General features: G+C 42.9%; 2 protein-coding genes and 1 pseudogene across 2 annotated transcripts; 2 read left to right on the top strand and 1 right to left on the bottom strand.

Moving 5' to 3' along the window:
- The first annotated feature begins 17 nt into the window (after positions 1–17).
- LOC131245638 (chlorophyll a-b binding protein of LHCII type 1-like) lies at positions 18–9578 on the top strand (annotated as a pseudogene).
- An 8588-nt stretch (positions 9579–18166) lies between these two features.
- Positions 18167–19336, top strand: LOC131245636 (chlorophyll a-b binding protein of LHCII type 1-like). Its single transcript, XM_058245226.1, has one exon. It carries the CDS (start codon positions 18244–18246, stop codon positions 19036–19038), a length of 795 nt encoding a protein of 264 aa, XP_058101209.1. The 5' UTR covers positions 18167–18243; the 3' UTR covers positions 19039–19336.
- A 1646-nt stretch (positions 19337–20982) lies between these two features.
- On the bottom strand, positions 20983–21391 carry LOC131245637 (DNA-directed RNA polymerases I, II, and III subunit RPABC5-like). Its single transcript, XM_058245227.1, has one exon. It carries the CDS (start codon positions 21372–21374, stop codon positions 21159–21161), a length of 216 nt encoding a protein of 71 aa, XP_058101210.1. The 5' UTR covers positions 21375–21391; the 3' UTR covers positions 20983–21158.
- Positions 21392–27799: the final 6408 nt, after the last annotated feature.

The following is a 27799-nucleotide window of genomic DNA, read 5'->3' as shown; positions in this document are numbered from 1 at the left end:
CCACCAAACATCCTTCTTACAGGCCACAGGCTCAGCTAAAGCTCACTTCCCACACTCTCTTTACCCCAGCTTAGATTAGCAGCAACCATGGCTACAATGTCACTCTCCTCTCCTACATTGGCTGGGAAGGCCCTCAACCTATCTCCCTCCTCCTCTGACCTCCTCGGAGAAGGCCGCGTCACCATGCGGAAGACCAGCAAGCCCAAGCCCGTCTCCTCCGGCAGCCCGTGGTATGGCCCAGACCGAGTCAAGTACCTGGGCCCTTTCTCCGGGGAGGCCCCTTCCTATCTGACCGGTGAATTCCCCGGTGACTACGGGTGGGACACCGCCGGGCTTTCCGCCGACCCCGAGACCTTCGCCAAGAACCGCGAGCTCGAGGTCATCCACTGCCGGTGGGCCATGCTCGGCGCGCTTGGATGCGTCTTCCCCGAGCTGCTCTCCCGCAACGGAGTCAAGTTCGGCGAAGCTGTGTGGTTCAAGGCCGGCGCGCAGATCTTCAGTGAGGGTGGGCTGGACTACTTAGGCAATCCCAGCCTGGTCCATGCACAGAGCATTCTTGCAATCTGGGCCACCCAAGTTATCTTGATGGGTGCTGTTGAGGGCTACCGCATTGCTGGTGGGCCGCTCGGGGAAATAACCGACCCGCTCTACCCAGGTGGCAGCTTCGACCCACTTGGTCTGGCTGATGATCCGGAGGCCTTTGCTGAGCTTAAGGTGAAGGAGATAAAGAATGGACGGCTGGCCATGTTCTCCATGTTTGGGTTTTTCGTTCAGGCCATCGTGACTGGTAAGGGCCCACTGGAGAACTTGGCAGACCACCTTGCTGATCCTGTTAACAACAATGCATGGGCTTATGCCACCAACTTCGTCCCTGGCAAATGAGGGAAGTTTGTGGTTGGTTTAGATGAGTGTGAGAGTTTGAACTGAGATGTTGTAAATTATGCATTACTTATGCTTGCATTTGGAGCCATTTATTTAGATAATTGGACTTACTTTTCAAAGCTGAAAGTTGTTTACAATATATGGTTCTAAGACTTGGATAAGTCCCAGACGACTCTTCCGAGTCTTAAAACCGCTCGGTTACTCGGTTTAAGTCACCGAGTCTTGAAACCTTGATGCAACCACATCAGCCACATCGGTCTATGCAATGAGTTGGAGTCTTAAAACCACTCAGTGACTCGGTCCAAGTCACTGTGTCTTAAAACCTTGATGCAACCACATTGGCCACGTTTGGATGCGCAAGTGAGTTGGAGTACAGACATCCAATTTAAACAAGAGGACCGTCGGAGAAAAAACTTTGATACTCTGCTTGTGTGTGATGCATTGTATGCAGTCACTTAGAAATTGTGCATGTGGTAAATGAGTAGTTTTAAATTGAACTGTCCAAATTATTATTCAGTCTGGATGTATTATGAACCCAATGACTATCCCTGAATATTGATTATCTAGAATTGGTGGACGTTTATTGGACGGTTGCAAATGAATAAAATCCAATAATCTTATTTAAGTAAAACAAGTATCCACGAATAAGAGGTTAGGATTGCCCAAGCAGTCCGAGTCTATTTCTTGTAAACTTTATGTTAAAGGGGTGTTACTTATATTTATACTTGTTTTTGGCACACCTACACCAATGATATGTTATCACCCGTTGGTATTATGTGTTAAATGATAAGTGAAAATTTATTTATAGGCTAAGAGCATTGTTTACACATGATGTAGAATGCCCAAATTAAACAATCTAACGCGTGGCAGCTTTTCCATAGGAAAACATTAAGGCGTGTTTGGCCTGGCGCTGGATGTGGGCTATCCTGGGATTAGGAGGGTTATCCTGCTAGATCTTATCCCATCCCCCGTTTGGGATGGCGGGATGTACCTTGCCTCGTAAACACTGCCCTTTAACTAACATGGGTTCTGCCAATCTCAGGATGTGATTTTTCACCTCTATGTGGGGCTCACTAAGATATCAATGAGAAATCCAGTCCGTCCATCATTTTCACGGGCCTACATTTAGCAATAAATCTGCTTTAAGGCAAATATAAAATAATGAGTGGGGCACATCATAAGAAGCAGTGTAGATGCAAACCCATCCATTTAAGACTGTTCAAACAGGCTGCTGTATATCCCATGGGCTATACCAAACCCATGGGATCAAGGGACAAACACTGACACCACCATCATTACCTTAAAATCCATTCCATCCCACCTAATCTCATGGAATTGGTCCGGCCCTACACGCCCTAAATGTTAAATTCCTTTTACAATTACTACGTGCAAAAAGCAAGTCTCATGAAAATAAGTCTACTTCTCTCTCCCTCATTAAATGCTAGGGCCATGCAGGTCAAACGCAACTCCATAGCGCGGGTTTGGTGGATGGCACTGGTAAGGATTAGGTGGGATAGGATACAAAAAATATAACTATTAGTCATGGCAGGATTGTCCCTTGTTACCACCGGATAAGCTTAACTCCGTGCTTTGATTGTAAAACGGTGGTACATTGAATGGATATACCCACCATCATTTGAAACTATTGAGAATAACACACGTGTTATATCTAAACCGTTCATTTGTTTTGTAACCTCATTTTATGTCATGGGCTTAAAAATGAGGCAGATCCAAAACTTATGTGGCCCTAAAGAAGTTTTCAACGGTAAGTATTCAATCCCCGTTGCTTTCTATGGTGGGATCCACTTGAGCTTTAGATCTGCCTGATTTTTTGGCCCATGCTCTAAAATGATCTCGAAAAATGGGTGGACGGTGTGGATATAGCCCACACATCATGGTGGGACCTACACAACTTGCTAATATTGAGTAAAATTGGCATGGAACCCAATGCAATTCCACCTGATCTAATTCCAAGCTTTTCCGTTCTTCCCAAACATGGAGTGAAATTGGCACAGGACTAGATACAATTCTGTCCTACCTAAGCCCATCTTATACCATGCACCAAACACGCCCTTAGGGATTGCATAGCCAAGTGACACAAGGACTCGAACAACCTTCCAATGTGAGAGTTTAGGGTTAGAGAACTCCGGCCAATGTATGATCCAAAGAAGCAAGAGTACTCTCTCTCTTATACACATGGTCGTACATGATTGGCTATTCTAATGTAGAAGAATCAATGAGATTTTCACATTCGATCACCTGAATCCTTCATGATGTTGAAGATTATGCAAGGCTACTGCCTCCCAGAAGTCTATATAAACATCACTCCACGAAGAGCTTCAAGCCTCATGCCATTACAACCAAACATGTCTTTATTTTCCCGTCCACTACGAACATTTATCATTTTATTTTAGCTCTATCATTGCTCATAGCATAGGCCCTTAGTTTTTAATCTTTATTTTAGTTCTTAGTTTTTAATCTTTATTTTAGTTCTCCCCCCTTAATCCACGACATCACGTTAGATCGCAAGGAAGATTGCTTAGTTTTAAACGGAATGCTATAAGGTTTTTCTGCTATGTGTTAGGTGATTCTACTACCCAACTCGCCATGAAGTCCGGCCCACATCAGATGACAAATGGATAATCAAATCACGACCGTCTCGCCACGTTCTTGATTCCGATCAAGACCACGAACAGGCTATCACCTCACTGACCGTCTCGCCACAAAGCCTAATTTTGATCAAACAACAAACAGATTGTCAAAGATCTGCTCTACATCGGTCGTCTCACCACGATACCTAGTTTCGATTGAGCGACGAACAGATGTCCATCCCATACATCATGATTGCCCCACTATTAAGTTCAATCCTAATTGAGCAACGAAGAAATCGTTGGCCTCCAAGCCGATCGTAAGTACTATTATTGTAAAAATCATTAATAGAAAATGCTTTCGGCTTATATCTCTTTTTTTTCCATTGTAAATTTTTTTTTTTTGAACTTCGGTAATGAATCATGTTGAAAGAAAAAGTTCTTAAGTTCATATCCTCACATCTATTATCATAAGGCAAAAAGAACTCGTTTAAAAGGTTTAGCCTCCTACCATTTCTCCTACCATTTTATAAATCGCTTGAATGAAGTGCAATACAAATGGTTGAGAAGACTCTAAATCTCGTGTCCAGTCCAATCTACCTGTCTTGGTGCAGGGTACACCAATAATAAAGTTGTTGTATTTTAGGAGCGAAGTTGTTGATACCCATTGCATTAAGAATATTCTTTGTTAAGGTGAAGTTGTCTTTAATTTAATAATTATAACATGCCTGGGCTCTCCAAATAATTCCTTTATCAATTTCTTGTTTGTGATATTTTAATTTTTTACTTTATTTCTTTATTAAAACTAATAGAACCTCCCATTAATAGTCATATTAGTTACTTATTATTCAAGTGGGGTGAATGTATCAAATGTTCGATATGGGAAACACAAGTAGGAAAGTGGCGAGATGGGCAGTGGATTGGAACTATACACCCAGTGGACCCAACCATGCAGCCATCATGGTTCAAAAAATCACACAAATTCGAAGATAATAGATATCGAGATTGATGGCTTTAAAAGTCAAAAATAAGTAATTAGTAGAACATTCAGGAGAAGTGAAAAAAAGTGATGGCTAGGATTGCCCAAGGTTGATAGTGTTTACACCCGTCCCATATCTTGGGAAGCTCTTTCTTCCTGCATTCCTTTCAGCAATTGGAGTGAGTGTCACATAAATCATGGAATTCACATGGTGCATATTCGGACGCGGATTTCCTGCGAAAGGCTTTCGCAGGAAGTTCCTGGAACCCAGGTGGGGCCCACTGTGATGTTTGTGAGAAATCCTCCCCATCCGTCCATTTTGTGAGTTCGTTTTAGGACATAAGGCTAAAAATGAACCATGGATACCGTATCCAATGCTCAAGTGGGCTGAAAACGTGATAATTGAATGTCCACAGTTGAAATATTCGTGGGGCTACATAATTATGATAATATTTGTGTTTTCAGTTCATTCCAGTAGAAATGACGTTATTAACAGCGTGGATGGCATGTAAACATTATTGTCGAACCCAGGGAGATTTCAATGGTAGAAATTTCCCTAACCAACTTTTCCTTTAATACGGCCCACTTAAGTCTTGGATCCTGCTCACTTTTGGTATCATATTGTAAAATGAGCTCAAAAAACAGATGGACGGAGTGGATTCCTGACAAACATCACAGTAGCCCCACTTAAGTTCCCAATCCTGCAAAAGGCTTTCACAGGAAATCCATGTCCATCGGTGGCCGCACCTAAGTTCCCATACTATTATGGATGGACGCGGTTTTCCTGTGAAAGGCTTTTGGCAAGGAGTTCCTGACAAAGGATCGTGTGGGGTAGAGCTGTACACGAGCAGAGTTAGCTCGATAACTTGACTCGAAAAAGCTCGACTCAACTCGGCTCGAAATGAGTTCGAGCTGAGCACGAGCTGATTTTTGGTGCTCGAAATGAGTTTGAGCCGAGCACGAGCTTGACCTTGCTCAACTCGGCTCGACTCGAATAACACTTGAAATTAACTCAACTCGGTATAGGGACCAGGGTATATATACCCTTCTAATTTCCAAAATAAAAAATCCTAAGCCCTAACCCCATCCCCCATCCCTCCCAGCGCCCGTAAAAAAAAAAAAAAAAACCCCAACCCTTCAAAAAAAAAAAAAAAAACCCTCACCCTCTCTCAGCCATCCCATTGGCCATCTGGCCCATCCCAGCGCTCATTCGGCGTTCCCTTATCTCCAGCCATTTCGACGCTTGTTCCCCTCTCTCCCATCGGCCGTCCCAGCCACTCGATCGCCCCGTCCGGCTGTCCCTCTTCTTCCCTCACCTGTCCGGTGACCTTTTTGGTGGCCACAGCGACCGTCTCCGTCCGGCACTCCCTCTCTCTCTCTCTCTCTCGCGCGCGCGCGCTCACATTGCCCTGTCCGTTGCCAGTCGTCCTTGCCCCGCCCGGTAAGTACCTTTGATTCCTAGTTGTTCTAAAAATCACTTTGATTAGATAATTTAATCAATAGATTAACTCGGACTCAACTCGAAAACTCTGCTCGAACTCGGACGAGTTGAGCATGAGCTGTTGTTTTGAGCTCAAAGGCCAAGCCGAGCAGAGAGAGCTGGGACTCGAGCAGTCCGAGCCAAGCACGAGCTGGGCAATACTCATCTCGGCTTGACTCAACTCGTGTACAGCTCTAGTGTGGGGCCCACTGTGATGTTTGTGAGAAAGTCACTCCTTCTATCCATTTTTCAAGATCATTTTAGAACATGCGAAAATAAGGTGTATCCAACACTTAAATGGGCCACACGAGAGGAAACAGTAGGAATTTATTAACCACAATTGAAACATTTATATGGCCACAAAAGTTTTGTATCAGTCTAAGTTCTTAGTGTTTTCACTTCATCTTTGTGAGAATGACCTTATAAATGATGTGGATGGAATATAAACATCAAGGTGGAGCACAGGAAGGTTTCAACGGTAGGCATTTCTTTCCCCACTGTTTCATCTCATATAGCCCACTTGAGTTTTGTATCCTCCTCATTTTTGGTCGCATGTCCTAAAATAAGCTCAAAAAATGGATGGACAATTTAGATTTCTCATAAACATCACATTGGGCACACCCGGCATCCTTGCGCAGGAACTTCCTGCGAAAGGCTTTGGTAGGAAATCCCGCATACTCTATTATGGATGACCTTGGACGAAAATCAAGTTTTTGATAATCCTAACCCTCTAATTTGGAGAACATTTGAGGATAATAAATGGATGGTTAGAAATGATCGACGAGGTTACAAAACAAATTGGATGAGGCCATTTAGTTGGACAGTTAAAACAGTTTCATCAACCTTTTTTTCTTAAATGCTAAGGGCCATCTAGGATACGACCCAAGAGGTGAATGGAGCAGATAGAGTGCCTACTATATGAGGAAAGAAGACAGCCCAAGTCCCATTTGAGATGTCAATTAAAGTTGTGTTTCCATGCAAAGTAAATCAAATTGTGAACATTCAAGCCATGTTTGGGTGTGGGTGTGGGTGAGTGTGCAGGGATGGGTGTGTGTGTGTGTGTATGTCAATTAAAGTTGTGTTTCCATGCAAAGTAAATCAAATTGTGAACATTCAAGCCATGTTTGGGTGTGGGTGTGGGTGAGTGTGCAGGGATATGTGTGTGTGTGTGTGTGGGTGAGTGTTCAGGGATATGTGTGTGTGTGTGTGTGTGTGTGTGTGTGTATAAATAAAGGATTCCATGCCAAACAATGGAAAAAAATAAATGTTTCTCTTTGATGTGACAAAGGATGACAAAGGTATAAGTGTATATCACAGTGATAATTACACTTTTTATCAAATTTTATTTTTTTTTCAGAAGATTTAATTAGTGACTTTTATGAGGAGAATGTTAGATTTTCACTTGCAATCTAAATAAGAATTCTAGAATGAGATTCATATGTTAACGTTGTTGATGAAAATTATCATTGAATAAATATTAATTTTCCTTTTTTAAAAATTCCATGCATCCAAACATGCCCTTAGTTTAATCTGGAGGAAAGTATTGGACTTTTAAAGTTGGTTGTAGACCATTGATCATTTTCATTTGCAACCATCCATTTCAAGGTGGGCAGATGGACTACTAGGATCAGTTGTCAATGTTTAGACAGTAGCTCATCCACTGTGCTCATACACACATCGAGGCATACAAGTCAATCCAGACCGTCTGAATCATGGGCTCATCTGTATACCGCGCATGAATAGCCTGAAAAATCGGATGGTCACCAAACACACAAGCAAAAATGGTCTACAATCCAAATTAAATAGAGAAAATTGAACGGCCAGGATAACTCTATTAATAAAATTTTAGGAGCTGTGACATCATCAACAGTGGGCCCACATCTCAAATGGCTCAAATTGCTCCACGTGTGCTCCCTAAACAACACGAAGGCCCAAACTGCAGCGGATAGTTGCAGCAGCTGAAGGGAAGAAGCGGCTGCCAATGAAATCAAGAGAAGATGGATATGATATGGCAAAGCATCTGTCCTTGGATGTTTTGCTGGACGCCGGATTGTGTAGCGAGTAACGCTGTGAGGGCCCACCATGCTGTATGTGTCATTATCCATGCCGTCCATCCGTTTTTTCATATGATTTAAGAAAATGTTGGTAAAATCGAAGCATATCCAAAGTTCAAATGGACCACACCAAAGAAAATAGAGGGATATTGACATCCATCATTGAAACCTTCCCAGGGTACATAGTGAAGTTTATTTGTCATCCAACCTGTTTGATAAGGTCACACAGACATGAATGAATGAAGGGAAAACACAAATATCATCTTGATCCACAACTTCCGTGACCCACAGAATTTTTCAACGGTAGGCGTTCAATTCACACTGTTTCCTACCGTGTGGTCCATTTGAGATTTGGATATGGTTCAAGTTTGGGATTATAATCTAAAATGAGCTGGTAAAATGGATAGACGGCGTGGATAAGATACATACATCACGTGCGCCCCACAATGTTTACTTAGTTACTCAAGACCAATCCGCGGTCCTTTTTTGGTGTAGAGAGTGACAATGGAAGGGCCCAGTCAAGCACTCGCAACGGGAAGTGACCAATGAGCAGACAGAAATCTCCACGGATAAAATACTCACCCCCTATCTTTCCTCTCCCAAACTCCTATTTAAACGGTCCACCAAACATCCTCTTACAAACCACAACCCCAGTTAAACCATTTCCTACGCTCTCTTCACCCCAGCTTAGATTAGCAACGACCATGGCCACAATGGCACTCTCATCTCCTACATTGGTTGGGAAGGCCCTCAACCTCTCTCCGTCCTCCTCTGACCTCCTCGGAGAAGGCCGCATCACCATGCGGAAGACCGGCAAGCCCAAGCCTGTCTCCTCCGGCAGCCCGTGGTATGGGCCAGACCGAGTCAAGTACCTGGGCCCTTTCTCCGGCGAGCCACCTTCCTATCTGACCGGTGAATTCCCCGGCGACTACGGGTGGGACACTGCCGGCCTCTCTGCCGACCCTGAGACCTTCGCCAAGAACCGCGAGCTCGAGGTCATCCACTGCCGGTGGGCCATGCTCGGCGCACTCGGATGCGTCTTCCCTGAGCTGCTCTCCCGCAACGGAGTCAAGTTCGGCGAAGCTGTGTGGTTCAAGGCCGGTGCGCAGATCTTCAGCGAAGGCGGGCTGGACTACTTGGGCAACCCCAGCCTGGTTCATGCACAGAGCATTCTTGCAATCTGGGCCACCCAAGTCATCTTGATGGGTGCTGTTGAGGGCTACCGCATTGCTGGTGGGCCGCTCGGGGAAATAACCGACCCACTCTACCCAGGTGGCAGCTTCGACCCACTTGGTCTGGCCGATGATCCGGAGGCCTTTGCTGAGCTTAAGGTGAAGGAGATAAAGAATGGACGGCTGGCCATGTTCTCCATGTTTGGGTTTTTCGTTCAGGCCATCGTGACTGGTAAGGGCCCACTGGAGAACTTGGCAGACCACCTTGCTGATCCTGTTAACAACAATGCATGGGCGTATGCCACCAACTTCGTCCCTGGCAAATGATGGAAGTTTGTTGTTGCATGAGATGAGTGTGATGGTGTGAACTGAGATGTTGTAAATTATTCATTTTTATGCTTGCATTTGGAGCCAGTTGTTTAAGATCATTCGACTTACTTTTCAAAGCTGAAAGTTGTTTACATCTATGGTTCTAAGATTCGTATAAGGCCCATGCGACTCTTCCATAACTCTTCCGAGTCGTAAAACCACTCGGTAACTCGGTCCAAGTCACCGAGTCTTGAGACCTTGATGCAACCACATCGGCCATATCGGTCTATGCAACGAATTGGAGTCTTAAAACCACTCAGAAACTCGGTCCAAGTCACGGTGTCTTAAAACCTTGATGCAACCGCATTGGCCACGTTTGGATGCGCAAGTGAATTGGATCGCAGACATGCAGTTTAATCAAGAGGACCGTCGGAGAAAAACTTTGATACTCTGCTAGTGTGTGATGCATGATATGCATCCATCTGAGAAAAACTTTGATACTCTGCTGGTGTGTGATGCATGATATGCAGTCACTTAGAAATTGCACATGTGGCAAATGAGTAATTTTAAATTGAACTGTCCAAATTATTATTCCAGTTTGGATGTATTATGAACCCAATGGCTATCCTTGATTGATTATCTATATTTCGGATTGGTGGACGGTTGCAATTGAATAATATCCAACGGTCTTATTTCAGTAAAACAAGTATCCACAAATCAGAGCTAGGATTGCTCAAGCAATCTGAGTGTATTCCTTATAGACATTATGTTAAACAGGAGTTACTTGTGTTTATATTCGTTTTTTGCACACTTATATGAGCCAATTAAATGCTATCATGTATCAATATCATGCAATAAATGATAGATGAAATTCTACTTACGGACTGAGAGCATTGTTTACACATGATGGTGTGTCCAAACCAAGCAGTCTAGGAAATGCTAAGTGGTAGCCTTTCCACATGTGGTATAGATAACTTTAAAGAGGAATAAGAGACGTGCATACAGAGACGTGCATACGAGAGAGAGAGAGACAGGGAGAGAGAGTATTAAATGAGAGAGTATTAAATGTTAGATTCCTATTAAAAGTACTTTATACTAAATCAAGTCTCATTAAAACAAGGCTCTCTCTCACTTTAAGCATTTAAAGAAATTTTTTATCTAATATTAAATGTTAGAGCCTTGTCAAAGGCAACTCATTATGGATTGCAAAGCCAAGTGATATAAGGACTCGAACAACCTTCCAATGTAGGAGTCCAGGGACAGAGGACTCCAGCTAATGCACGATCCGAAGAAACAAGAGTCTCTCTCTTATACGCATGTTCTTACATGATTGGTCATTCTAATGTAGATGAATCAAGTAGATTTTCACAACCGATCACCTGAATCCTTCACAATGTTGACAGCTATGTAAGGCCATCGCTTCCTAAAAGCCTATATAAATAGCATTGCACGAAGAACTCCAGGCTTCATGCCATTACAACCAAACATGTCTTTATTTTTCCGACCACTACAAACATTTATCCTTTTATTTTATTTTAATTTAGCCTCATCGCTGATCATAGCATAGGGCCCTTAATTTTTAATCTTTAGTTTAGCTCTCCACCATTCATCCACGGCATTTCGTTAGATCGCAAGGAAAATTGCTCAGTTTCGAATGGAAGGCCATGGAGCTTTCCTATTATGTGTTAGGTGATTTCACCGGCCAACTCGCCACGAAGTCTAGTCCACACCAGATGACGAACGGATAGTCAAATCACAACCGTCTCACCACGTGCATGGTTCTAATCAAGACCACGAATAGGGTGTCACCTCACCGACCATCTCGCCACGAAGCCCAATTTCGATCGGATAATTAATAGATTGTCAAATATCTAATCTACATCGATCATCTTACCAAGATACGTAGTTCCAATAGAGTGACGAACAGATATTCATCCCGCACATCACGAATGTCCCACTGTGAAGTTCAGTCCTGATTGAGCCTCTAAGCTGATCGTGAGTACTATTGTTATAAAAATCATTAATAGAAGAACACTTTGGCCTTATATCTTTTTTCCCATTATTTTTACTGTTAAACTTCAGTAGCAAATCACATTGAAAGAAAAAGTTCTTAAGTTCATATATTCACGTCTATTATTACAAGGTAAAAAGAACTCATTTGAAAGATTTAGCATCCTACCTTTTTATAAATCATTTGAACAAAGTGCAATACAGGTGATCAAAAAGACTCTAGATCCAGTGTCTAGTATCCAATATGCCTGTCTTGGCCAACAATTTAATTTGCTTGATCCAAGCTATTCATCTTAAAGGAAAGTCGTAGTATTCCAATGGGGAAAGTTGTTGAGACCCATTGCATTAAGAATATTCCTTGTGAGGGTAAATCTGTCTTTAAATCAATAATTGTAACATGCCTCAACTTTCTAGATAATTTTTTTTGTCATTTTCTTGTTTGTGATATTTTAATTTTTTGCTATATCTCTTTATTAAAATCAATAAAACCTCTCATTAATAATCCTATTAGTGACTTATTACTCAAGTGGAGTGAATGTATTGAATGTTTGATTTGGGATAAATAATAAATTAAAGACATAAGTAGGAATGTGGCAAGATGGGTCATGGATTGGAACTATACACCTAGTAGACCAGACCATGCGGCGATCATGGTTCAAAAAATCACACATGTCACGCCCCGAACTCGGAAACCGGGCTCACAAAATTCCCGATCGCCAAATCCGGCGCCGACAGCCTCCGTAGAACCCCATTTTCGGGTCTCGGCACCCATTCACCAGGTTCCGATCCTGGGATACTACAAGGAGGATTTCAAGTCATCAGTCTGATTCATAATGAGCATAACAAAAGCATAACCCACAAACAATAACCACAAGAACACCACCACAAAATCCACTATGATCAAAAACTTTTTAGTACAATGCGACTGAAAGAGGGAAAATACAATGTAATAAAAGAAACAAAACTCCAGAAGCTCGGCTGCACGCTCCAAACTGCGGCAAAGCTACAGCTACGTCTGGCGTCACCTGCACGCATCAATCGTGCATAAGCTTATGGAAAGCTTAGAGGGTGGTGTAAGTGTGTGCGCAATATAAACGTGCTCAAAATGCAAGGTCAGAGTGATGCAGAATCATGGTGATGAGCTCATGAATGCAAACAGCCGTACCAAGGCTATGCGGTGCAAGATATAAATGCTATCGGCCATAACACGGCCATGCGATATAAGATGCAACTCAAGCATGCCAATCCTCAACATGTATCAGTACAGTTCTCATTCTAGATAATCACCGGGGTTCAATACACTCCAAATGGCATTGTCGCTCTCCTAGCCGCACAGTCCAAGTGAGCGTAAGAAACCTCACTATCCGCCTGACCAATAGTCTGCCAATACCTATCCGGCACGTCGATAGCGGACCCATTCGCGAGCTGGTCAAACTCAGCCTAGTATTGCCCCCTACCCTCGGGCGAGTAAGGCCATACTCCTTTCCAACCGACCACGACACAGTGGGAGACGCGGCCTCCTGGTATTCGGCCCTCGTGCGCTCGTATATCCACTCGGTCTCGATGTTGGAGTCATCCTCTGGTACCATCGGGTTTAGGGATTTTCACCCAGGGACGTCTATGGCGCCCGTATGCTAGAACCAAATATTTCCGGTTTCCAATCCTGCCATCCACGATGTATCTGTGAAGGCTATGGCCCTGATGTCGCTAGGGCATACAGTAACTACAATCACACAAATGCAAGTGCATGAATCATACTATCAGTCATGCAATAGTCCTGCGTAACCCATGCGCTCATACTGGGCAACTCCACCTATCAGGGAGCCCATAAACAGTCTATCCAAAGGTATATGCTATGATCGGTTATTCCTCACATCAGGCATACATATGGTGCGAATGATCATGAATCATGCATCTATACTAAACATGTAATAAGAGATGGGTCTTAGGTATAATGGAGATGGGCCTAGACGGCCTACTTACCACAAGTTTGGGCCTATCAGTGGGCCTTAGGGAGAGCTATAATGCGGACATTTAACCAACATTATCAACGTGGACGTCAAACCAACATCGCTCCCAAGGAATGGCCTTCCATGGAGTACATATTGTAATGGGCTTTTTATACATCTAATTGGGCCTTGACCCAAGGACCCAAATACATCAAATGGGCTACATAACATGAGCCCCATATCTATATCAAGGTGGACCTCAATGGGCCTCATAATATGGGCCTAATACAAATCAAGGTGGGCCTCAACAAGGACCACTTAATACATGAAGATGGGCCTCCACAGTGGGCCTTAATTATCTCCAATACAGTTGGACAGTTGGATAAAACACATACATCATGATGGAGCCCACACTAATAGAGGGCGTGGGTTACAATACATACATAGGCAGGTCCTAAGTAGGACTGGCCATATTTTGTTCTCCACCCAGCTTAGAACCCAATAAAATGTTTATTTTCAACCCAACTTAGGGCCCATTATAATGTTTATTTTCCATCCAACTGTTCATAAGGTTATGTGGACCAGGGTAGAGCCCACAGTAGTTTTTATTTGTCATCCAATCTATTCTATTTGTCATCCAATCTATTCATAAGGTCACGTGGGCCTGGATAGGCCCACTGTAATATTTATTTTTCATACAACCTGTTGATGGGGTCGTGTGGACCAAGGGCCCACTGAAATGTTTATTTTTCATATAACCTATCCACAGGGCCACGTGGTGAAGGGGCCCACCGTAATGTTTATTTTCATCTAACCTGTTGACAGGTTACGTGGGCAGGGAGCCCACTGTAATATTTATATAACATCCAACCCCCTTTTTTTTTTTTTTTAAGGGTCATGTGGACGGTGGATGTGGGGCCCACCGAAGTGTAGTTCACGAATCCAGCCCGTCCATTATGTGGGTCCCATCTGGCTAACGGTCCAGCTCAAGTTTCAGAACCATCCAAAACTCAGGTAGGCCCCGCCAAACGATTTTATATGTTTTGGCATGTCTTCACATGATTTTAGATGGTATGGCCCGCCTGAGTTCCATTTATGGCTGATTTTTGGGGTGAACGGGTGGTCCGTGGGGACCCATCAAATGCACGGTGTTGATCAACGAAACACATCAAAGTGGGGCCCACAGCTGGGGCCGTGAGCCCCAGCTCGTTCGTCCGTTAGCAGCCGTACGGCATGGCAGCAGCAGCGTCAGCACAAGTTTAATGGAAAATAAAATCTATGGTGAGCCATACAAGTTTGAAACCGTAGATATTTAAGCTCCTCTATTTCTATGGTATGGCCCACATTATCTATGAATCGGGACAATTCTTTGGTCTATTTCTCAAAATGAGAGTAATTCAGAATGGGAGAAAAGTTGAAAGAGGAAAGGAGAGGGCTGCCATGAAGGTGGCCCCATGTCTGAAGAGCTCATTAGTACCGCCCATGCCACTTCCCTACTTGCCAACGTCCAGCGTGGACGCTGGATGGCATGCATGAACATGTTATCACGGTGGGTCCCACGTGGCTTGGCCCACCATCATATATGTATATACATATACAGTGATATGAGTGCCCACTCATATATGACATACATAATATATACTTATATACGTATCCTACTATAAAATAAAACACGTATAAAATGCCTTGGGCCCATTCAAACAGTGGATGGTGTGGATCATCACGTAATAGAGTGGGCCACATCGTTGATGTAGATGGACGGGTAGGATGTAACACATATTGGTGGGATCCATACCATCACAATGGAAAGAGATTAGAAAGAGAGATATACGATGAGATAGAGGAACCCGCCACTATGGGGCCCTCTTGATCAAATCACATAGCATTCAAATGGGTCCCACCTAACAGAGTGGGCCCAAAAATGTTGTAGATGAGGTAGATGAAAAATCACCCACCTTATCTTCCTTTTCCTTGCTCCGTTGGACTCCTTAGCTTCTTACCTTCACTTTTAATGGAAGGATGATGGGGATTAATGGTGTGGATGAGAGATGGGAGGGTATAGATGAGAAGATGGAAGTATGGGCCACACTTGAGAGAGATGAGGCTTGGACGTTTGAGGCTTGGAGTTGCTTGGGAGAGATATGAGAAATGAGAGAGAGAAAGAAGATATGGATGGGTGAGGTGAGGTGATGGAGTGATGGGTTGGGTTGAAAAATTGTAAAGGTGTATGGTTGTTGTTGAAATTTGGAAAAGAGGAGTGGTGAGGTGGAAAGAATGGTGGACTTTTGGAAAAAGAGGGAATGGGTGTAGTACTTGATGTATGGGATGCATTTAATGTTGATTGATGGGACTTATTGTGTAGAGATTTCCTCGAAATTCGCAACGCGCGGTGTTTCTTCGGAATAAACGCTGATCGGCATCTTCTTACCTGGGTATCGGTTCGGTGCGCAAGTCACGGCGTTGGAACCGCGGCGACGACGCGGTCGCTATGATACAACTTTTGGATCAAGCCGACGTCGGTGCGCGGGACCTGGCTGAGGATCATGCGCAAACACCGAATACGGTGCGAAGGTTGCCGAAATTTGACCGGAAGGACCGCGGAAGCTAACGGAATGGTACAGATTAGGACACGGGTCTTACAACACAAATTCAAAGATGATAGAAATTGAGATTGGTGGCTTCAAAAAGCAAAAATAAGTATTTGGTCGAACATTCAATAGGGAGAAGTGAAAGAAAGTGATGGCTAGGTTTGCCCAAGGTGAATAGTGTTTACACCCGTCTTGTATCTTGGGAAGCTATTTCTTCTTGCATTCCTTTGAGCAATTGGAGTGAATGCAACATAGATCATGGAATTCATGTGGTGCATACTCTGTTATGGATGACCTTGGACGAAAATCAAGTTTTTGATAATCCTAACCCTCTAATCTGGAGAACCTCTGAGGATTATAAATCGATGGTTAGAAATGATCGACAAGGGTACGAAATAAATGGGTTGAGGTCCTCTGGTAGGGCAGTTAAAACAGTCTGATCAACCTTATTTTCAAGGCTAAGGGCCATCTAGGATAAGACCCAAGAGGTGAATGGGGCAGATAGAGTGCCTACTATGTGAGGAAAGAAGACTGCCCAAATCCCATTTGAGATGTAAATTAAAGTTGTGTTTGGATGCAAAGTAAATTGAATTTTGAACATTCAAGCAATGCTTGGATATGGGTCCGGATCCATGGCTTAGTGGTAGAAGGACTCTGTTTCAACACAAAGATCATGATCATGGGATCAAATGCCCATTTGGGTGTGGGTGTGTGAGTGTGCAGGAGTGTGTGTGTATATAAAAGAATTCCATGTTAAACAATGGAAAAAGATAGGTGTTTTTCTTTGATGTGAGAATATATGTTGTTTGGATGATAAAGGATGACAAAGGTAGAAGGGTATGTGAGGGGAATGTTAGATTTTCACTTGCTATGTAAATAAGAATTCTAGAATGAGATTTATATGTTAGCAGTGTTTATGAAAATTATCATTGAATAAATATTAATTTTCCTTTTACAAAAAAAGTCCATGCATCCAAACATGCCCTTAGTTTAATCTGGAGGAAATTACTGGACTATTAAAGTTGGTTGTGGACCATTGATCATTTTCATTTGCAACCATCCATTTCAAGGTGGGCAGATGGACCACTAGGATCGTTTGTCAATGTTTAGACAGTACCCCATCCACTGTGCTCATACACACATACTCAATACATGAGGTATAGAAGTCAATCCAGACCGTCTGAATCACGGGCTCTGCTGTGTACCGTGCATGAATAGCCTGAAAAATCGGGTGGTCATCAAACACACAAGGAAAAATGGTCTACAATTCAAATTAAATTACGGAAAATTGAACGGCCAGGATAACTCCATTAATAAAATTTTCGGAGCTGTGACATCATCAACAGTGGGCCCATATCTCAAATGGCTAAAATTGCTCCACGTGTGCCACCTAAACAAAAAGATGGCCCACATCGGTGCGGATATTTGCAGCGGCTAGAGGGAAGAAGGGCTGCCAATAAAATCAAAAGAAGACGTATATGATGCGACAAAGCATCCGTCCTCAGATGTTTTGCTGGACGCTGGATTGTATAGTGAGTAACTCTGTGAGGGCCCACCATGGTGTATGTGTCATTATCCATGCCGTCCATCCGTTTTTTCAACTGATTTAAGAAAAAGATACCAAAATCGAATCATATTTAATTTTCAACTGGACCACACCAAAGAAAATAGTGGGATATTGACGTCCATCATTGAAACCTTCCCAAGGTCCACAGTGATGGTTATTTGTCATCAAACTGTTCATAAGGTCTCACACACATGAATGAACGGAAAATACAAATATAATCTTGATTCAAAACTTCTATGCCCCACAGAAGTTTCAACGGTTGGCGTTCAATTCCCACCGTTTCTTACCGTGTGGTCGATTTGTGATTCTGATATTGTTTAATTTTGGTCTAATATCGTAAAATGAGATGGTAAAACGGATGGACGGATTGGATAAGATACATACATCACGTGGAGGCCCGCGGTGTTTACTGTGTTACTAAGGACGCAATTGGCAGTCCTCTCTGGTTGTAGAGCGAGCCAATTGAAGGGCCCAAATCAAGATCTCGCAATGGCAACTGACCAATGAGCAGTCTGAAATCTCCTCGGATAAAATACTCACCCTCTATCTTTCCTCTCACAAACTCCTATTTAAACGGTCCACCAAACATCCTTCTTACAGACCACAGGCTCAGCTAAAGCTCACTTCCCACACTCTCTTCACCCCAGCTTAGATTAGCAACGACCATGGCTACAATGGCACTCTCCTCTCCTACATTGGCTGGGAAGGCCCTCAAGCTCTCTCCCTCCTCCTCTGACCTCCTCGGAGAAGGCCGCATCACCATGCGGAAGACCGGCAAGCCCAAGCCTGTCTCCTCCGGCAGCCCATGGTATGGCCCAGACCGAGTCAAGTACCTGGGCCCTTTCTCCGGCGAGCCACCTTCCTATCTGACCGGTGAATTCCCCGGTGACTACGGGTGGGACACCGCCGGCCTCTCCGCCGACCCTGAGACCTTCGCCAAGAACCGCGAGCTCGAGGTCATCCACTGCCGGTGGGCCATGCTCGGCGCGCTAGGGTGCGTCTTCCCTGAGCTGCTCTCCCGCAACGGGGTCAAGTTCGGCGAAGCCGTGTGGTTCAAGGCCGGTGCGCAGATCTTCAGCGAAGGCGGGCTGGACTACTTGGGCAACCCCAGCCTGGTCCATGCACAGAGCATTCTTGCAATCTGGGCCACCCAAGTTATCTTGATGGGTGCTGTTGAGGGCTACCGCATTGCTGGTGGGCCGCTCGGGGAAATAACTGACCCTCTCTACCCAGGTGGCAGCTTCGACCCACTTGGGCTTGCTGATGACCCAGAGGCCTTTGCTGAGCTTAAGGTGAAGGAGATAAAGAATGGACGGCTGGCCATGTTCTCCATGTTTGGGTTTTTCGTTCAAGCAATCGTGACTGGAAAGGGCCCACTGGAGAACTTGGCAGACCATCTTGCTGATCCTGTTAACAACAATGCATGGGCTTATGCCACCAACTTCGTGCCAGGCAAATGAGGAGTCATACTCGGCTTAGATCCACAGTGTGTGGGTTTGAATTGAGAATTGAGATTATTTGTTGTAATCTATATGTAGTACTGAGAGCGTTGTGTACCATTTTCACTTTATGAAATGTCTATTCCTCTTGACTATATACTTTCAATTGCTGTTTGTGGCTCAATTGGGACTGTTCATCCAGTGGGCCTTGTTATGGATGGCCTCCCTCATCTAAGCCCTATCCCAATGGAAGCGGATTGCATGCTGAGTAAACTCTGTAGGGCCCACCATTATTTATGTATTTTATCCACTCCGTCCATCCATTTACCAGATAATTTTAGGGCTTGAGCCCAAAAATGAAATACATCCAAAGCTCAGGTGAATAACACCACAGGAAACAGTATGAATTGAACATCTACCATTGAAAATTTCTCGAGGCCCACAGAAGGTTTGGATCAAGCTGATATTTGTGTTTTCCCTTCATCCATGCCTGTGTGATCTTATGAACAGGTTGGATGACAAATAAACATCACTGTGGACCCTAGGAAGGTTTCAACCGTTGGAAATCATTATTCCCACTGTTTCTTGTGGTGTGGTCCACTTGAGCTTTGGATATGCTTCAATTATGAGCTTAACACCTAAAATGATCTGGAAAAACGCATGGAAGGCATGGATAAACCACGTACATTTGTGGTGGGCTTAACAGATTTTACTATGAAGTATAGACAATCATAGTGATTGTTCTATTACTAGGATTCATGATCAAAGTTGGGAACAAAAGAATACTACATGCTAATCTGATGAAACCTGCCAATTTTATCTAGATCTGTCAATAGGTTAGGCTTAGACAGACAAAATCAAAATTTTGAGTAGGCCCCACTGAACAGTTCAAAATCCTGGCTCAAGCTGGCCCATTGACAGCCCTACTTTTATATGGGCTCTGGAACAACGGCGAGAATGCAATACTCCACTTCAGTATGGATGGCCTGTGTTTCCAAAATCATACTTTTAAGATGGTGTGAAAGCCATCATTTTTCTTCACTTTCTGGTCGTTTTGGATCATCCGATCTATTTGTAACTTGAATTATTTGACATCCATAGTAGCTCTTGCTAGATCTACGGTCTTGATTAACACATCACCTTGCTAAGCGTTGTGTACAGAGATGGCTCTACTGCACTCCGGTACTTCCAACTCTACCTATAGTTTCCCCCGTGCATCGCTTGATTAGCGGATGGGACTGCCTTTCGGGGATGGGCAAGTTGTACGGTGGGATCTGCCATCTGCCTGATGAATGGTGTGGATTTCCAATGACTTTGGCATCTCTTCGTGAATGTCCATGAGACGTTTGTTACAGTTGCAAGTTATTCTAAGCCGTGTATTTATTCGTACAATGGTGGCCTAACTAATGAGTTGATCTGTGCAAGGTCATCTATACAGTGGGTACAACTTGATATACGGCCCGGATGTCCCACACGAGTGACTCTCTGCACATATCAAGAGCTCCCGTTGGGCAGAGCTGTCAGACGTGTACACATACGTAGGCCATGGCCCAAAACCACTTGTACGATCCTAAACATTAGGTTTGAAGAAAAATGACCGTTGCACACTTTTGGGTCTTATTTACGTCGAGCAGTTTAGGATTTTTTATTGGCCTGATTTACAGGGGTGGGTTCATTAGGGGTGCACATCAAACCCATGGAACTGTGGGACTGGATCGGAACCGACCAAATAGTAGGGTTCTACAGTGCACCGGTTCTGATTCTGGTTCTGGTTCCAAAAATTAAAAAACCAGTTGGTTTGGTATGGTTCCAGTTTAGGGGTATGTAGAACCGAATCGTGGATCGGAACCGTGAACCCGAACTTGGAACGAAATTGTGGAACCAAAGTTGGAACGGTGAGTTTACAAATTTATTATTATTATTTTTAATACCAAAAATGCTATTAGCAGACCATATTCCTCTCAATCAAGGGACCACAAAAGACATTCTAATTTCCTTTGCATTGATACTCAAATCAAGCGTCAGATGCAAAAGGCTCCCTATCTTCACCAGTCAAAATCTCAGTTCTAGTATTCGCATATACAGTGGACCACCAAAGTCACATGAGCTAAGGTTCACATTGATAAGCGCTACCATTTCATCTAAGAGGCCTCACTTTTCTCTAGAGTATTGTAATTGAGGAGCTTCTCAATCAGGTCGAAGTGGGTCATGAGCATCCACCTGCAACAATAGCGGACCAAGCCCAACGCATCAAGAGCATCTCCTTCAGTGTAATCAGCTTGGAGAAGATCAAGATACGTGTCCCATTTGTTATCAATCACCTTCCCGCATGTGAAGCAACAAACAGGAATGATCATCTTCTCTCTCCCTCTCTCATCTGTTAGCCTTTGGAGTTGTCGGATTGTAAGTTTACAATATATTTAGTTGTATATGTGACTCATGATTTATAGTTTACAATGCACCTTTTGATTGCTTTCATAAATGTATTTTTTTCCGTCATATACATTATCTAAATCATTCATCAAATAGATCACAACAAGAATGGACATGGGCTAAATTATAAAATAGAACATGCAATTCGGCTGGATTATAAAAAGCCCAGAGCCGTGGAACCGAACTGATTTTCACGGTCCAGTTTCGGTTTTGTTCTAGGGTGTTAACAGTTCGGTTTCAGTTTCAAAAATCTTATAACCATAAGGAACGAATCAGTTCCGGTTTCACCCCAAAAGCAGACAGAACGGAACCGTGTGCACCCCTAGGGTTCATGCCTAAATTCTCTCTTCATTTGATTGTTCCCGATCTGTATACACGTCATCTAATGTTTTAAATTTGTCTATAATAAAGTCTATTGATGTCATTGACAGGTCACTTGATTTCATTGAGCAAATGTCAATGCCATTGACATATGCTTAAATCCATCAAAAAAATTCAAAAATAAATCTAATTGATTGTTGAATACTCTTGGAGGTTACTACTTGATGGCACTGAAGGATATTCAACATCATTAACTGGTCCTCGATGTCTAGCGATGCCATCGAAGACATGCACACTTTTGTGTAAGTGCACAATTTATTTTTTATTCCAATTGAGTTTTATATGTGTGTGTGTGGGGAGCTTTGTGGGCCCCACCGTGATGTGTATCGAACATCAACACCATCAATCAGATGCATCATTCCATAGTGGGCCACAATCTTAAAAATAAATTCAATTTATGACTTAGGTGGGCCACACCACATACAAAAGTTGAGAGGGGTTACCCTTCCATTAAAACATTCATAATCATTTATTTTAGCTCATCGAGATGTGGTTCACAAATCCAAACCATCCATTGTGTGTGTCCCACTTGGATGAGAGGGCAAACCAAGTTTTAGCCACATCCAAAACTAAGGTGGGTCCCACCAAGTACTTTTATATGTTTTAGTCATGTCTTCGCATGGTTTTGGATGGTATGGCCCACCTGAGTTCCATATATGGCTGATTTTTGGAATATTCCATAATGTAAAATGGACCCATCAAATGCACGGTGTTGATGTTCGATACACATCATGCTGGGGCCCACACAGCTCGACCTCATGGAAGTTCTCATGTGGTCGACCTCTTATTACCATTACTCTCTCTCTCTCTCTCTCTCTCTCTCTCTCTCTCTCTCTCTCTCTCTCTCTCTCTATATATATATATATATATATATATATATATATATATATATATATAAGGGAGAGAATTAGAGCTTTCTAAGTTGTTCTAAAAGATTTAAGGGCATAACTAGAGAGATTTGAGGGTTGTTCAAATCAATAGGATCTATTAACTCTTAGAATATTATTTTTATAGTGCAATACTTGCTTCTTTGTACCATGGTTAATTTTTTTCAGAAAGAATTTTTTCATGTAAGATTTGAATTGCCTTTTTGATTGGATTTATTTGTGCGATTGCAGTTACTTTGCTTGATCATGTTCCGTGTGTTTCTATGAGTCCCAACAATATATTCGTGGCACGTGTCCCATGATAACTCCTAGTAGAAAAACATACCCAACTAGTATTGGTAATCAAGTAATGTACCCGTCCTGGCTCCTAAAATATTGCACGGGCAGAATCTCATACATGTGTGACATATGGGCTAGAATGTTCTACACCAGCTGCTTCATATGGCATCGAGTGCACTTAAATGTCTTACTCTCACTTGCCAATAAATCTGCCATGTCAATAATAAAAAATGCTAATTTATGCATGCACTGGCACATCTTATCTCTAAGTTTTTTAACACATTTTATAATATATTTAGAAGACCCTTTAGGGAAAGGCCTCACTCTCACGTTCAGGTTGCTTTCATCACTCATCGCATTTTTTCTAATGCTATTGGGTTAGCTGCCCTGATAGCTACTGCTCCACTACATGCTACTGTATTTTAATTTATTGTCTTGGACCTTTGGGAAGGACAAAAAAAAAACAAAACAACTAGCCGATCTACCATTGAAGTTGAGTATAATGCCTTAGCTATGACGACTCCAGAGTTCCTTTGGCGCTCTAGCCTTAGCCATGGCAACTTCAGAGCTCCTTTGGTTCTATTGCTTTTTTCATGACCTTAGGATATAAGATTCGTAGCTGAAGTGGTAGACTGAGTGAAAGATACCTCGTTTCAACACTGAGGTCTTGGTATTGATCCTTGGTGGGGGTGGCTAACAGTGAAGTGTGAACTGACAGTGGGGGTGTACTAACCAGCTAACCCAAAAAAAAAAAAGTCTCATTATCATTTTTACTCATTTTAACTATCATTTTGTGTGAGATCTTGTTACTAATAGAGCCATTCGTCTTCAGTTCATTACTTCTTTCAATTAAATAGCTGATGTCTTTGCCAAGAGTCCGGCACCAGCCTTCATACAATTTCATACGAAACGTACTGATGGTTTCTTTCCATAATCCATTTGTGGGGCCATAACATTTCCCTATGCGTAGCCTGTTTAAGCATCCTTAAATCTCTTCATGATTTCATCAAATCTGTTTAATGTTGTAATGTTAGTGGGTATATAATATAATAAAGGTTTTTACTACCTCTCTAGGCACTGTGTTTGATTAGTAAACAAGTGCATGAAAGTTTACCCATTGCCCACCTCTCTTTGCACCTTATGGATGCTTTGGATGGGATATAAACATCTAGGTAGTGGCAGGAAGGTTTCAACGGGATGTAGCGTGGCTTACTTGAGTTTGGAATCACATTTGTTTTGTGGTCATATTGTAAAGTTAGCTAGAGAAACTTGTCCACGGAATCGGTATGACCATAAGAGCCCACCTTGATTTATGTATTGTATATCTACATTGTCTATCTATTTTTTCAGCTTATTGTAGGCCATAGTTCCAAACATGAAGGAAATATAAATTTCAGGTGGACCACACCATAAGAAACAATAGTTAATGACCATTGAAAATCTTTTGTAGGCCACAAAAATTTTAGGATGGATGCTAGGAATCTTTTAGGGCTTGTTTGGCCGAGCAAATTGGATGGGATTGGAAGATAGATCCCGAGATTGGCTGGGTGTGCCAAACAGACACCGGATTGTGATCCCTGGATATAGCAATCCCATGGATCTTAAGACAATCCACTGACATCACCATCATTACCTTTAAATCCCATCCAATCCACCCTAATCTGTTCAAATTTGCCTGGGACATGTTTGGTTTGCGGGATTGGAATGGATTGGAAGGTTTAATCTCGGGATTGGCTAGGCGTGCCAAACAGACCTGATATAACAATCCCGGGATATAGCAATCCCATAGATCTTGCACCAATCCACTGATGCAGCCATCATTACCTTGAAATCCATGCAATCCACCCTAATACAATCCAATCTGCCCAACCAAATAGGCCCTTAATGGTGGTAGTTTGATGACCATTGTTTCTTGTAGTGTAGTCTACTCGAAACTTGTATCAGCTTCATATTTTGGACCAGATCGTAAAAATAAGCTGGAAAAACAGATGGGGGGCATAGATATACAATGCATACATCAAGATGGGCCCTACGGTCAAGGTCCCACCTGCATAGCTGGTTCCGGAGTCTCACGCAAGTTGTCCCACCCATGGTCTAGGTCTCACTTGCATAGATTTGGTATAACACAAGCATCGCAGTGTGCCCCCCAAGGGCTTTTTTTTTTTTTTTTTTTTGTTTTTACACACACACCCCCACAAACTCAAGCTATAATAAGATTTCACCACATATGGATACTCGAACCTTGACCAGGTGTTGAAGCTCTTCTGGCCTGTTTGGGCAGTAAGAAGGTCACCTCGGTGGCTTGTGGTAGTTCCAAACAACGCATCCACGGATGGTCGATTTTACTGCAATCACATTCAATCCAAACGTAATTTGAATTTAAATCATAAGATTTACTTTTTTTATACTTACCTGCCAAACATGAGATCAGAAAACATGGGATAAACTAAGACCACCGATAATACAGGGCCTGTTTGGCCAGGCAGATCCCACGGTATTAGGAGCGATGGGATCGGTAATATCCTGGTATAGGCATGACGGGCCAAACAAATCCGGTGAACTTGTCCCGGGATACGAGCAATCCAATGGATCTTAAGACAATCCACTGACATCACCATCATTTCCTTAAAATTGATCTTATCCCTTGGTTGGATGGATTGGAAGGTAGAATCCCGGGATATGCACAGCGTGCCAAACAGACTGAGTGAACAGGTCCGGGATATAAGCAATCCCATGGATCTTAAGACAATCCACTGACACCACCATCATTACCTTAAAATTGATCCCATCCCTCCTAATACCATGGAATCTGCCCGGCCAAACAGGCCCACAGGGCCACAGAGTCAACCGTGCCCCACAGGGCTTGGGGTTAAGGGATGTGAAAAACCGGGTTTGAGGCAAGTCGCGTACGTCACTCGTGACGCATGTATTTCAGTCTTTGATAAACGAGAAGTGCTAAAGCGATTTGCAGCATATGTCTGCGTAATCGTGGCCATTCATGCGGCTGGACCAGTGTACACATTCCGAAGCCCATGAAAAATAAAAACGTCCAATCCCTCGTCAGCATATGGGACCCACATTGCCGTCCATCCGTTTCCCGAGTCCAAGTCTCAGGTGGACCACACCACATGAAACCGTGGTGATTGAGTGCCTCACCATTACAAATTTCAAATGGGCCGTTGTAAGGTTTTCATGATGTTTATTTGCAATCCAACCTGTCGATAGTATAAATAAGATTTGGATGAAGTGAAAACGCAAAGATTAGCTTGATCCAAAACTTTTGTGATTCACAGAGATTTTAACGATCATTCATCACTATTTCTAATGGTACGGTCTACTTGAGATTTGGATCTTCTTAAGGTTTGGAATCCATTACTAAAATGAGATGGAAAAATAGATGGACAGCACGGATATACAAAATATACATTAAAGTGGGCCTCACACGGTTAGGATAACACCCATTTGATCGTTGGCTGTCTCATTTTTGTTGTGATGCCTTACAATAATCTGAAAAAAGGGATAGACAGCTTGGATGTACAGATAGACCACGGTGGGCGTAACCACAGACCTGCCCGTTCGGAGCTAGGGACGAGCGGGGGTAGTACGCAATCCGCGTCCGCTAAGGACCAGGTGGCAGGGAGAGTAGCCAATCCTTTTCCATAAACAGGGTACCGATTAGGTGTGGCCCGGCCTCACGTGCAGGCCTTACCGTCGGGCCCATCTTGATGATATATTCTATATCCTTGCCGTCCATCCGTTTTTTCATGATCATTTTAGAGTATAAGCAAATATGAAGCGGATCCAATTCTAAGGAGGATTATATCGTAAGAAACCACGGTGATTGATCATCTATGAGCTCATATTCTAAAATAATCTCCATTTTCATCAGCGATGATGACGATTGATACATAGTCATACGACAATTGCATATGTGGCATACCAATAATTTAATTAAACGGTCCAAATCATAGGTACCAGCTTAGATATACAATAATAAAAAATTATAGTTATTTTATTATCTATCCATCCGATTGATAGAGATGTATTTTACAGCTAAAAATGAAAATATTCAGTGATCCTATTTCAACGAACTATCGAGCACGAATCAGAGGCTAAAAGTGTTCAACCAATCAGCGTTTGGGACCATCACTCAGAGACATCGGGCTCCAAAATTTTACCGGTTCAAATTGAGTTAATGTTTGCCAGGTGTGCAATTTTAGTGCCTGCGTATCAAGCCCATACTTTGCCAGAGTATCAAATACTATTTAACTAATGTTGACTCTGCAACCAAATGATAGATCTGAATCATCTGATAGGGCCGCCTCTGTTGTAACTCGTAATAGGGAGCGGACTAAGTAAGACCGGCCTCACTCGAGATGGTGCGGCCGTTAACGTGGGGCCCACATTGATGTTTCTATTATGTATCCACGCCGTCCATTCCTTTTTCCATATAATTTCAGTACATGATTAGAAAAAATGAAGTAGATCCAATTATCAGGTGGACAACACCATGGGAAACAGTTGTGATTGACCATTAATAGGCCACAAAAGCTCTGGATTAAGCTGATATTTTTCTTCCTCTTCATCCAGGCTTATGTGACCTTATCAACGAATTGGATGGAAAATAAACACTGCTGAAAGTGCCCTAAGAAGCTTGTAATTGTAGGGCGTTCAATCACCACTTCCTAGAGTATGATCCGCCTGAGATTTAGATCTTCTTCATTTTTTATTTTTGGGCTCATGACCTAAAATGATCTGAAAAAACGGATGGACGTAATAGATACATCAAGGTGGGCTCCACG

The sequence above is a fragment of the Magnolia sinica genome, chromosome 5, assembly GCF_029962835.1.
Source record: "Magnolia sinica isolate HGM2019 chromosome 5, MsV1, whole genome shotgun sequence".
NCBI classification, from domain to species: domain Eukaryota; kingdom Viridiplantae; phylum Streptophyta; class Magnoliopsida; order Magnoliales; family Magnoliaceae; genus Magnolia; species Magnolia sinica.
Note: the sequence above shows the minus strand (reverse complement) of the source record. Positions and strands in the feature narration are given on the sequence as shown.